This window comes from Dermacentor andersoni, chromosome 7, assembly GCF_023375885.2.
Source record: "Dermacentor andersoni chromosome 7, qqDerAnde1_hic_scaffold, whole genome shotgun sequence".
In the NCBI taxonomy this organism is placed as follows: Eukaryota; Metazoa; Arthropoda; class Arachnida; order Ixodida; family Ixodidae; genus Dermacentor; species Dermacentor andersoni.
Window position 1 is genome coordinate 52,695,639 of NC_092820.1, and position 13,522 is coordinate 52,709,160.

At 48.3% G+C, this 13,522-nt stretch overlaps 1 protein-coding gene across 1 annotated transcript in view; it reads left to right on the top strand.

Annotated features, from left to right (window-relative positions):
• The window catches only part of LOC126534449 (3-oxoacyl-[acyl-carrier-protein] reductase FabG-like), a 123,819-nt gene that overhangs the window by 34,310 nt on the left and 75,987 nt on the right, over positions 1-13,522 (top strand). Inside the window, exon 3 of the mRNA XM_072289197.1 lies at positions 5,961-6,053. Coding sequence (XP_072145298.1) covers positions 5,961-6,053 — 93 coding nt within the window. The remainder of the gene's footprint in view (positions 1-5,960; positions 6,054-13,522) is intronic.

Here is a 13,522-nt window from a genome sequence, read left to right on the forward strand (position 1 = left end):
CTTTTCTCGGTGGAAAAACATATAGCATTCTATTGGGGAACGGGCTGATTTATATTAATCAGCGTGAAACGTGCAAGTATTGAGCATCGGCCAGTGGGATTTCATTACTCTGCTACGGAATGAAGACGTGCTTCAGATCGTCAATCCAGTTCAAATTTATAGTCAAGTTGTATACTTTTAATTTACCACATATATATAAATGTATATATATATATATATATATATATATATATATATATATATATATATATATATATATATATATATATATATATATATATATATCGACAAGTCTACTTGTTTATCTTTCTTTCGATGAGCTTTTAACCAGGTAACAAATACTAAACCTTATCGCTCAACGCAAGACGCACCTGAATGTAACGGATGTTTCTTGAATGTTATCGTTGGTGCTAATCGTTGTCTGCGTTGTCAACTTTGGTTGTCTGCCCGATGCAAGTTTTGTAGTAATTTCTGGAAGATTGGCTCATGTATAAATTTCTGGCTCATGTATAAAAGCCGATGCGCTTGACCCGCTGGGCATGCGGCTATCAGATTTCGACGATTGCCGACTATGTTCACCACTATCGTTGTGCTTTGAGTGTAACTTGCTTTTGCATGCACAGGTTAATCCAACAAAAAGTTAGGTTGTGTGCAGTGTTGCTGCTGTGTTCGTCTCTGTCGCTACTACGTGACTACTGGTGGATGTACTTTTGCATTCATATACCGGACGCCCCCTCAAAGCCGCGATCCACGCCCGAAACCCTAAGACAACATAAGCGTCGCTCCGGATCATCTAGCAAGCCGCAGACTATAAATCTTGCCCCAGGCACATGGTCTTCTATCAGAGCAAAGCAGAACAATCATACCAAGTCAGCTGCGGCAACGATAACATCAGCGTTGTCATCAATGGTAGTGCTTCAGCATCCCAGGCAGCCAGCTACATTCCGAGGAGCTTTATCTGAAGAACCGGAGACCTTACTCGAGACATTAGAGAGTATGAGAGCCTACTACAAGTGGAACTATGAAGAGAACTTGCGTCATGTCTAGTTTTCACTGGGAGACTCCACCACGGCTTGGTTCGAAAATCGAAAATCCTCGTTAATTACATGGCACCTGTTCTACAGCGAGTTCCTGAAGATATTGACAAGTGTCGTCAGAAAAAAAGGGCAGAACTTCTACTACAAGCCCCAGTGCAGATCCCGAACGAGAACGTCGCGGTGCTCACGAAAAATTTTCCGTCACGCCGACGAGGAAATTCCTGAAAATAAAAATAAAGTACGCCTTCTCATACGTGGCGTAAAAAAGAACTCTTCGCCGGGCTGATGCTCCGCCCTTCGAAAAAAATACCAGAATTGTTGTCACAATAAGCGACAATTAAGAGAACGTTAGACTGATGCACCAGGCAAATAAATGGGCGCTCAATGCCAGACTCTACACAAGTTTGAGACTGACAGGGGACAATAAGACAAGTTGTGCACGAAGAACGGCAAAAATTGCTCCCCGCGACTCAGCCCGAGCTCAATTCATTCTCTGACATCATCCGCGAAGAGCTCGAGCAATCACTGCGAGTGCTTAAACCACCTCATCCGCAATCCGAAGCAATAAGCTATGCCGCCATCACCCGCCGTTAAGCCGTCTTCCCCACGCCACAGAAGTTTTGTTGTCCCCCGCCGCGGCCGCCAGCACCCCGATCCATCGTCCAGCGCAGCATTCCAAGGAAGAGCGACGTTCGGCGCGCCCCGACATCCGTCCCCTGTGATATCACTACGGAGAAGCCAGCCACGTCTACCACCGGTGCCCATACCGCGAACTGGTAAAACGAGGGTTCGCCGTCAGTGCTCCGCGCCCACAGGAATATCCACGCCCTCATGATATCATTGAGTACCTCGCCGTCCCTCAGTGTAGCCCTCGACGACACTGCCCTTCACAGTCATCAGGTGTCTACCTGTCACCGCAGTGCCGACCGTACACTGGACTAGCACGTGGTTGGTCCGCAAGCCCATATCCAATAAACTGAAAGCAGCAACTGATGGAGGTACTGCTACTCTACGTTTAAATGCTGAAGATCCTTCGCCTTCAACGACCACGCTTCGAGATCTAGCTCGACGACGCAGCAAGGACAAACCGCAATCGCCAAGAAACCTAAAACCAAAAAATAAGGCGGCACAAAAGACCTGAGGACGCAAAGTTCTTGCGACAGGGCAACAAGACACAGCCTTGAAGCGATGCCAAGACCAAACTGCAACACAAGACAAAAAACATCGAGATCGACGTGTTTCTCGACGGCCGCGCAGTCACCGCCTTAGTGAACACAGGATCCGACTACTCCGTCATGAATGAACTCACTTATTGTCAGTGGAGGAAAGTTAAAACACTATGGGAAGGCTTTAAAATTCGCGCAGCTCGAGGAAACCCAATAACACGGACTGGAAACTACACGGCAAGAATTAGCGTTCATGACCGAAACTCCCCTGCCGCCTTCGCTATCCCGCAACAGCACTCACGCCACCTAATTCTCGGCATGGGTTTCGTGAACAAACACGCTGCAGTCATCGACCTGATGTCGACGTCGGTAACCCTATCTGAAGATTACGTGCATCCGCCGGTGAGCTCATGTGGTTATCACGCCTTGAGTGGGCTCGAAAATCAAGTGAGCATGCTGCCCCGGTCCCTCATTGTCATTTCCGTCGGTACCAAAACACCCGCAAAAGTAGAAGGCATCATCGAGGGTCAACAACGTCTACTGATAGATCCAGAAATTTGCGTCTAAAGAGAGACCGCTCGGCTCCACGGAGGAAAAGGGGGAAAGTGGTGCTGAGCAACTTCAGCCAGGAGTTCAAGCACGCAACAAGGGTACGACGAATGCATTCATCGAGGAAATTGTAGAAAAATGTATTTTCCTTCTCGGATTCTGCTGCATCTAGCTTGACGACTATAGTTTCGGAACGAGTCTTCGGCGTAAATCCAAGCCTACCTTTGAGTAAGCAAAAACAGCTTCAAAGTATTCTCGAACAATAGAGACTGATGTTGTACGGCATCGAAGAATCACCAAAAGCCAGTTGCCAAGCAGCGCATAAGAATCGATGATCCACTCGAGCACTCCTTTAGAGTCCTTACCGAGTGCCGACATATTAACGAGAAGATATAAGACAAATTGCGGAATACTGTGCGACGACGTCATCCAACCCTCAAAAAGTCCGCGGGCGTCTCCTGTGGTCTCAGTGAACAACGATGGAATGCTACGCTTCTGCGTCTATTATCGGTGTTTTAGCAAATAACGGAGAAGGATGTAAACATTCTCCCACGGATCGACGACTCATTAGACCCACTCTGCAATGCACAGTATGTTTCGCCAAAGCATCTCAAGACTGCTTATCGGCAAATTGAAGTCGCCAAAAGGGATCGAGAGACGACCTCGTTGTTCGGAGCTCGGGTCGGCGTAAGCAGGGAATATACGTTTTGGCAGCTTGAGAGCGGACAGTCGACTGGCTTTATTCAAAAGTAAAAGCAGGTATGCAGCGTAGCAGTCGCGGCGTACCTGTCGGGCAGCCAACGCAATTCCAAGACAGTGCGGGGGGCAATGACACCCACGTCGAGGCAAGTCGCACAATGACGGACAGTCGCTACCAGGACTGCCTTCCTAGAATGGCGGAAGGAATGAAGACTTACTGTTCATGATAGGCTGGTTTCAAGCAGGCTCACGATGCCGTCTCTTCTTTGTCGCGCACGTCAGTTTTTAATGTTTCTCTGAACGCGGAACCACATTAAAGGAAGGAGACTCCTTCATACGAAACTGTCAGTGGTGATTTGATAGAGTCGCCCTGTTAAAAGACGCACGTGATTGCATCCATTGTCGGGAATCTAAGAATAGGCTGCCTGTGGACGATATGTGGGGGTGCAGGTCGTAGCTTGTCGAACAAGGAAGGCAGCCTAAGTGCTGCACGGCTGCTGGCGCAGTGTCTCGCTAGGTGCAGGAAAACTGGCCTGGAACGCGGATTGCTGATCCATAGAATATCTCAGCGGCGCTGACTCCGAGGTCATCCTTGATTGCTGTTCGCAGCCCCAGTAGTACTCGGGGTAGCCTTTCCACCTAGGCTGTCTGGGGAGCTTGGCGTTCAATGACGCTTTCAGTTGTCGTTGGAGACACTCGACTATGCCATTGCTCTATGGGTGGCAAGCTGTGCTGTTTTGAAGGTGCGTGCCAAGCAGGCTAGCTGGGCATAACAAGGAGCTATGGAATTGTCGGCGTCAGTTGATAATTATGCGCAAAGGCCAACCATATCGCAACACCCACGTAGCAACACATCCGTCTACCACTGTTCCGACCGTGATGTCCTGTAGAGGCGTCGGTTAAGGCCACCTTGAGTATTCATCGACACACGTGAGGAGGTACCTGAAACATTGGCAGGACGGAAGAGGCCCAACCTATTCTAAATGCACATGACCAAAATGGCTCCCTAGTGGTTGAAACAGCGGCAGTGCTGAACGTGTGTGTCGGGTCACTTTCATGGCTTGACAGCCTTGGCAGCTTCTAGCCCAGCTTCGAACATCTTTGCTGATCCCTGGCCAGTTGAAGCGGTTGAAGCTGAAGCCGGTAAGGGGGGCCCATTGAAGTGAATATTCGCCGTAAAAACTGATGGTCCACAATCGGTCCAGGAGCTGCCGGCGATGTGTGACCAATGTTTTGCCTAAGGAAGCGGCACCTCCGCAGCTGGAGAGACGAGCCATGTTCCCGCAACTGGAACCGCTCGGGGTCGTTTTGCTGGGTGAAGGCTAGAGGTCGTAAATTGACAGGGCCAGCAGGCACAGCACCGATCCGCAACAGTGAGTCAGCTGCCTGATTTTCGGTCCCAGAGATAGGCGGATGTTCGTAGAAAATTTGGAGATAAAGAAAAGTTGCCGAAGTCCCGCGATGAGTACAAGGACCTGTTGTTCTTGAAAACTAAAGTAAACGGATTGTGGTTGGTCAGAATGGAAAAGCGGCAGCCTTCAAGAAAAAAAAAAACCGAAATGCCAGCAATGCAATAGATGGCCAACATCTACTTTCCGAAGGTATTGTAGCGAGCTTCAGTAGGTGTGAGGCGCTTTGAGAAAAACTCCAGTGGCCTCCAGTCTCTGCTATCGTGTACCCGCCGGGGTTTCTTACTTGCTATGTTGTTGTGTTGCTAAGCACGAGGTCGTGAGGTCAAATCCCGCTCAGGGTGGCCTCATTTCGACGGGGGCGAAATGTGAAAACGCATGTGTACATAGATTTAGGTGCGCGCTAAAGAGCGCCAGGTTGTAGAAACTTCCGGAGTTTTCCACTACGGCGTCTATGGTGTTGTGTTGCTAAGCACGAGGTCGCGAAGTCAAATCCCGCTCACGGGGGCCTCATTTCGACGGGGGCGAAATGTGAAAACTCATGTGTACCTAGATTTAGGTACGCCCTAAAGAGCGCCAGGTTGTAGAAACTTCCGGAGTCTCCCACTACGGCGTCTATGGTGTTGTGTTGCTAAGCAGAGGTAACGAGGTCAAATCCCGCTCACGGTGGCCTCATTTTGACGGGGGCGAAATGTGAAAACTCATGTGTACATAGATTTAGGTGCGCGCTAAAGAGCGCCAGGTTGTAGAAACTTCTGGAGTCCCCCACTACGGCGTGCCCCGTAATCAGATCGTGGTCTTGGCACATAGAACCCCACAATGGATATTTTTGTGTTATAATGCTGCTACAGTGCCGCACCCACTGCCATGCGTGTTCCACGCATCTGCAATATAGACGCTCAAAATCTTGCGTAATTGAATAAGCTGCAAATGATTCGTTTTCATCAGCTGCTAACGTGCTCGTTCCACGCAGAATCAATCTCATAGCTCGAGATCATTGTGCTACTGGCGTGGTGCTACCAGGGTGCGAGCTTTATGCCATTAGCTTGAATAAGATATGTTTTACTTTATACCTATGTGCTGTACAAATATACGTGCAGGTTTTGGTCATACAAGGGGACATTACTTCGGCTGACGACATCACCGCTATTGTGAAAAGAACTGCGGAGCACTTCGGGAAAATTGATATTTTGGTAAGTTTGACGCAATCGTTCAATATGCAAGCAGCTATCATTGCGTGTATCAACGTCCAGCTACCGCGTAATAATTTCTTGTGGGTATTTTGTCCGCATGCTGAATGCAGTTATTCACCAAAACAATTTTTCATGTGCGTTATGTGAGTAACTGTGGCCTCTCGAAGACAGTCCATTTTCAGAATTGTCTGAGCGTCAGGTTCTAGCTATGTGGCTTGCTGTCAGCTATATGGCACAATTTGTGTTACGAAAAATTAAAGTACGATTACAGCAACTAAAACTCAAAATATTCAATTAGTTGGCTGTCCACAGGAGGAAAAAAACTAGCCCAAAACACAAAGGAACGACGCAGAAGCAAATTGGTCACTGAATGTTTATTGCCGAAGTAAGAATGCAAGGTTCTACTCCCTGCCTCTCGAGGGCAAATGTACTTCTCCACTTCAGCACCCGAGACGCACCGCCATAGACGGTCTCCGAAAGGGAAGAATACTACCGCGAATGATAGCAGCGGTAGGTTTGCTGGCGGCTTCAAATGGATGGAAGCAGACGCAGACAGAGCTTGAAGCCAATTTTTATTGACAACTTTTAACAAAATATAACACAAGGAAATAGCAGGTGGAAGTGCAACACATAAGGCAACCCTCTATTGGCAAAGCCGATGGTGCATAGCACTACAAGTTGAGTCCAGAACGCTTGGTAGACGCAACGCGGCCACATTTCCTATCCCGCGATGGAAACGCTTATAGCCGAATTGCCACCTAGCGCCTGTATGCTCCACCGACAAATCATTCACCAATCTTATTGCAAGCAATCGCCACCTAGTGCCAGTGGACTACCGGCTGTTCAAGCATTGCAATTCGTCGACACCCTCCTTCGTTTACCTCACTTGAATGGTTTTGCTCCTGTGTGTAAAAACAACATAGAAAAAAACGCAACAAGGGGAGGGTCACAAACGCATAGCAATCGTACCCGAGCGAAGCCACATAACTCAACACAATGACACAAGAAAGCAATATTAAACAGGCAGCACATTCAAGAAAGGATACGTTGCCTAGACTCAAGTCCCGGCAGCGACTTGTCTACAGTGTCGTCGAAGCCAAAACAAAAAAACGCCGGCTGCAAGTTGTCTGGAGACGAACGTAGAATAGTCTCAAAACAGTTTATTGCTACATCGTCCGACAAGAACTGAAGTACAAATGAGAGCCGCCAGAAGAGAAAAATGCCAGCCTTATAAGCAAACGCGGTCGGGTCGTGTGACCACATGGAAGCTTCACTTGCTGTCGTTATTGAGAGCACGTGGCGCTATCGCACACATGACACACGTAATATTTCAAGAATGTGACAGTACAAAAAAAAAGCTGCAACACTGTCGTAATTATTCTAGTATAACGGCGAGCTCATTCTTGGGCATGTGACATGTGCTACACCTGTGGTAGAAAGTAATCAAAAAAGAACTGCCTGCACTAGCCGGCTAAAAAAAAACTCTTAACTCTAACACTGCCACAACACTTCATATACGCGACATGCCATGCAGAACGTCAAAATCCAAAAATATAAGCCAAGGCAAAATAGTGTATAACAATAACGCAGATAGGGGAGCCCACGCTGCCAGCACGAATAACGCTCACCTGCCGATTGTGCGGTATTCTATGAACACAACAAAATTCCTAGTTAAAACCACGAAGTTAACCCCAACCTAACCCTTATGCTGATGCAACAGCACTCTCCCAATTATGAATAGCATGTAGCATATGATAAGGCTAAACTTGAAAGACAACCGAACATCCCAAGCAAATGCAGTGACGCGCATAAATGCGGTCTCTACAACACTACTACACCGTGGAAACAAAATAAAACCACATTCCTTAAAAAAATTGCCCGCCCTTCCACTACTGCGAAGAGGGCTGCAAGCGAAGCTCGGGATCTGCGACTCTTCGTTTTCATAACAATTGGGCTTCGCGCTCCCTCATGGCGAGGCTGGCATGTCGACGACGAACCATTTCTCGAACGAGTTCCCGGCGGCGTTCATTGAAAACCCCTGTTCTTCGGCCGAACGCATGATGCGCGGCCCTTTCCCGCTGCCGTTTCTTCAACGAAGCCTGCTCTTCGGCAGAACGAACCATACGCGGCCTCTCCATCTCACTGACAGACCTCAACTGGCAGGAAATGGCGGGCGCGAGGGCAGAAAACAGGCGATCACACCCTTTCCCTCCTCCTCCAAAGGGAGGGGACGCCTGCGATTGGCTCGCGCCTTGCGCCGCTTCAAAGGCCGCGAATGATGAACGGGCAATGGCTGAGTAGGCTAGAGATTTGGCTAGTGGTCGTGCAACCTGGAGGTCGGTGGCTCGAATCCGCAGCCCGACAAGAATTTTTATCTCTGCGCAGCTTGGGTTTTTTCGTACGGCAACACTAACACTGACATCGACACGAGGGAGGCAACACCAGCTCCGCCTGACAACGCGTTGCAATTGAACACGAGTAGGCGCCTGCAGTAGTAGATCAAAGCACACAACCGAGGCAAACATTCAAGTCATTCGTTCTTAGCGCACACAACATATTGTGCGCCACGTGTTTATACACGGAAGTAGGCAATGTTAAAGTAGGACAAAGATAACGATCGAAAGCTCACACTGTAAGGACACCTAATCTTCCCATGTACATCGTTCTGCACCTCACACACAATGAAGTGGCCCCACTCGCCCCTGATTGCGTTCGAGCCGTAATCTGCCTAACAATGACACTATATCTGTCGACACCCTATTATATTGACCAGGTGAAATCTGAAGTGACTGCTCTTCCATTGCCGGTTTACATAGAGAATTACAGGTGGCAGTCAGTTCTGTCGCCGCTTATTGGTCCCCGGGGTCAAATACATACACCGACAAAGAGAAAGTAATCTGGGGCCATGACCGGCACAGTACCACACTTATTGCCTTTGGCGGAGGAGCTCGCGGTGCGCTGTGCATAGCGGCAAATAATCCCGGTTCGAGACCACCTCAGGCACCTCGACCGCCCAAATACTCTAGTAGCCCACATCTGTCCCTGACCGCTCGTGTTTCCTCCGTAAAGTTGTAGAAAGGCTATCCGTCGTCAATCGGCAGCTTGCTGCGATGCATATGAGACTGCAACCACCCGGGCCACCCAAGCGCGCTGCTGGTCCTCGTGGTGCCTTTTTCACCACGGCCCGCCAGAGGGCTCATAGCTTGCGTGATCGCAGCGTTCCTCGCGTCAGGGCATGTCTAGATGGATGCACTCTCAATCCGCTAAAGAGTAACGCACAGCCCCTCATCGTACGGCTGTTCCCCCGTTGGGCCCGAAAGGCGAACCTCATCTGCCCCTGCCGCTGTCTTGGATGATCCTCTTTAGGCTCATCCCTTAGAGAAGCATTCTCACGCTGAACGCTTTCCTCAGCCCTGAAAGTAGAATCCGACACCCCATGACCCTCAATGGCCTGTGTTGAGTCGAACTGATCAAACCTCTAGACCTCGGACTCTAACATCACCTCGCTCTCATGCGGTCTCGTACGCGCCAAGCAATACCACGAACTTATACTCTGCAACCACATCAGTAGAAGCGTCCGAGTCCTGCTTAATCACTCAGAAGGCACCGCAGCTCTTTCCAGTGGGCATCTGCTCCAGCTCCGGAAGGGAGGCGAGCTACCTACACCATCCCAACATCGTATGATCCTGAAACTGAAACGATTTCTGCCCTCAAATGCCTGAGGTCTACCCTCTAGGTACGACGGCTCTTCCTTAATTATCTGATGCTCCTGCAAAGCCCTAACTCGCCTTAGGTTGGCTAATTCTGGCATAAGTTCGATGTGCTGGCGGCGCTCCTGAGCGATCTTGTGATCGTCCTGCATGTCTTGGTCGCCTGTCTCCCCACCGATGTAGCTCATCCCTCCTGGCCACACTTATCTCCAAAACTTCCCCTCCCGCCCATCGACATTCTTTTGACTCGAACACAAAAACAGTAGTGAGAGAAAATTAAAACAAAGAACTCACTCCGCCCGCAAGCCTGTTTGCGTAGTCAGCACCTTAGCCATCACTGGTGAAGTTTGTTGGCACTATCCACTGGTGGGTATCTTTGGAGGAATGCGTTAAGCCCGGCTTGCCTCACAGTCTTCCCAGTAAGGCAGCCATGTCTGCAGCGTCCAGTCGCCACAGCTTCATGTTACAAGGTACCCCTAGACGGTGTCAAACAGAGCTCGGACAACTGCCGCTGTAGCTTCCTGCTTCACCCGAGGCGATGTCTTGCTTGTCTTTAGTTTGGCTGGCTTTGTACTGAGAACCTATACTCCTGTCGACGGCACCATTAAGGAGTCAAGGTTATTCTACACCCCTTTCGAAAATAGAGGTATTCTTTTTTCACTTGGGCGTCTGAGACGCACCGCCAGAGACGTTCTGTGCACGCGTCGATAGGTTTGCAGGATGCTACAGATGGAGGGAAGTAGATAACGATGAATTAAGACGGCAAGCTGGGCGACTTGGTGATTGAACATGTTCCTATGGGTGGGCATCGCAACCCGGACGAAGTACGAGAGGAAGTACACAACACGAGCGCAGACTAACAACTGGTTTATTATTTCAAGCAACGGACTATAACATACAGAAAATGTAAACACGTGTAACGGGTGTTAGCCTATCTTGCCATTCAAAATATCAGTTTCTTTATCCTGCAGAGTGATAGAAGTCTGGCTGACGCATGCGCCTGAGTTCACATGTATGAAGTAGGCCTCTAAAATGTCGCGGTTAATTTGATGCATATTTTTATACAATATTTCCGTTTGTTCCAACATGGGTTTGCGTGAGCGAACTTTACGATGCGCGGCCAGATTAGAACCTTTCATTCCTGATCGCACCTTAGTGTTCCCTAAGGCGGATGTTAAGGCAGCGTCGCGTCTGCCCAAAGTACATTTTGCCGCACGAAAGTGGAATGTCGTACACCACTCCCACTGAGAATGCCACAAGCTGTCCCGAGTGTTTGACGCAGCATGTAGCTTTGGACGCCTGTTTAAGTTTATTGACAAGATTTCAAATCTTGTTTAAGGAGTTTTTTGCTGAAAAGATTAATTGAACGCCATATTTCATGGCTGTGTTCTTTACCCATGCCCCATCTGATGTACATAAGGGATGACTGCGTACTTTTTAACTTTTTCGATCTGTCTTTGGGGTGCTTCTCCTTTTTTTTATTTTCTTCACTAGCCCTTCATATATTGACACGATAATGGATTTAGGAAAACCGGCCTTCTCTAGACGATTGAGTTGTTGCGAAAAGCTCAGATTGGCGAGGTGGTGGCATGACTTTCTAAGTGCGGAACCCAAACACGTCATAGCAATTCCTCTTTTCACACGTTTTGAGTGTGCCGAGGCGTAGTTTAGAATTGGTCTGCCAGTCCCGGGGTTATATTGGAAACAAATATGTTGCGCTGTTAAACTTAACTGCAAATCCAAAAATTGAATTTCATTATTACTGGGCAGTTCATGAGTAAATCTGAGACCAATTTCTTCGTTATGAAAAGCGGTGAGAATATATCCAATAACTTTGGAACTGTTTTGGGAGCGGATAACTACCAGGTAGTCGTCAACAAACCTGAAGCACTTGATCAAAGTTCCTGCCAAGATGCTCTCTAGTGCCCGGTCAACAGTGCCGAGAAAGATCTCGCTAAGGATGGGTGCGACCTGAGAGCCAATGCAGACCCCCTGCTTCTGAATCATTATTTCATTATCCCAGATAACGAACGTGGAATTTAAATAGAAAACCAGCAGTTCGAGAAAAGACTCAACCGGGTCGCCACTATCATTTCTAAACTTTAACTCGTCGTTTTCCATAATGCAATCTTTGATTGATCTGATCAGCTGATTTCTAGGAAGGGAATAGTATAAATCTGTGTCGTCGATGCTGAACGCTGTGCACGCTCGATACACCTCTCCTTGTAAAAACCTAATGACACCTTCCGAGTTTTTTACTTTGAATGGGTCTTTTACCTGGAGCCCTGTTAAGTTCTTCTGAAGATAACCAGAAACTACGTGTTGCCATGTGTTTCTTTCAGACTCAATTGTGCGTAAAGGTTGGTCGGGTTTATGCGTTTTTATAGTAAACAAAATCTCAAGGTTCAATCCCTGACTTTTGTTCGCTGCACCAGATAGACGCTCAAGGTTCAATTCTAGCAACAATTTCTTTGCTTGATCTTTGACTTTCTTAGGTTGAACGCGTACCTAAGTATTTGTTAGTCTGCGCTCGTGTTGTGTACTTCCTCTCGTCCTTCGTCCGGGCAGCGCTGCCCACCCATAGGAACATAGAGATGAAACTTTAATAAAATTTGTATTTACAACGGTTTGCAAAAGAATATATGTAGACATAGAAAGTGGAACTATAACACATAGGGCGACCCTATACCAGCAGAGCCGATGGTGCATAGCACCTCAAGCTGAGTAGAGAACGCTTGGTTGGGGCAACAGGGTCACGTTTTCGATTCCTCGGTGCCTCAGAGTGGCTTTGAGTATGGCCCGTCGGCACACAAATTACCGTCCTGTACAATTATCGCCGTGTGAATAGTCTGCATTTGCCTTCCTCTACACACCATTTCTTTTACTTCAGTTTAATGCGTTTGCTCCTCTCCCCCCAAAACAACACACAAAAACGTGACAAAGGAGAGGGTCACAAATGTATAGGAATTGTAGCCTGCACAATGCCACAGAGCTCAACACATTGGCCACAGTGAGGCTTTCCGCCTAATGAGTCATATAATTCTTTCGCATTAATAGAGTTCCTAGTAATTTTTATTCTGATTCAGCAACCGCACGAAGTGGCACGTTATCGCAGTACGTGCTTGCTTGCGGTGCTCGTTAGAAGCATGTTGAGCTTGAAGACAGCCCCTTGCGCGATGAACAGGTCATTGCCGAATTAAACATTGTGACAGAGGTTCGTGTGCGCAGGAGCTCAGCATACAGTGAAAAGGCATGGCGAACCGGTATCCTCTTTATGACTTGTATTTGAGGACTCGTATGTGTCCTTTACACGCACCACCGCCCCATTGCCAGTCGCACGGATGCTAGTTTGAAATTGGAGTTATCTAACGTAATGATTTGAAACTCAATATAGAACCAGCTTATATGCACAGCAAAATATACTCAGGAAATACACAAGCGCTTAGCACAGCGCGATTACGGCGACTAATAAAATATTTTTTAAGGAAAATACCCCTGACTCATGTCTCAAGCTCACTAAATGAGAAAATTTAAACAAAAATTTCCGCTGTCTCGAAGTGTCCGCTCTTACCCGACAGACGACTAACCCACGCGCAGTAGCGAAGTGGTGTTCTCACGGTACTCCAACGACCGCGACCGTGTCGCCTGGTGCAGCTGCCGCGCCCCGACAAGGGGGGGGGGGGGAGGTCGCCGAAGAAGACGCTCACCGCTTTGGGCTCGAGGAGTACGACAGGCCCGTCGTCGGCAAGCTTCCCTGGC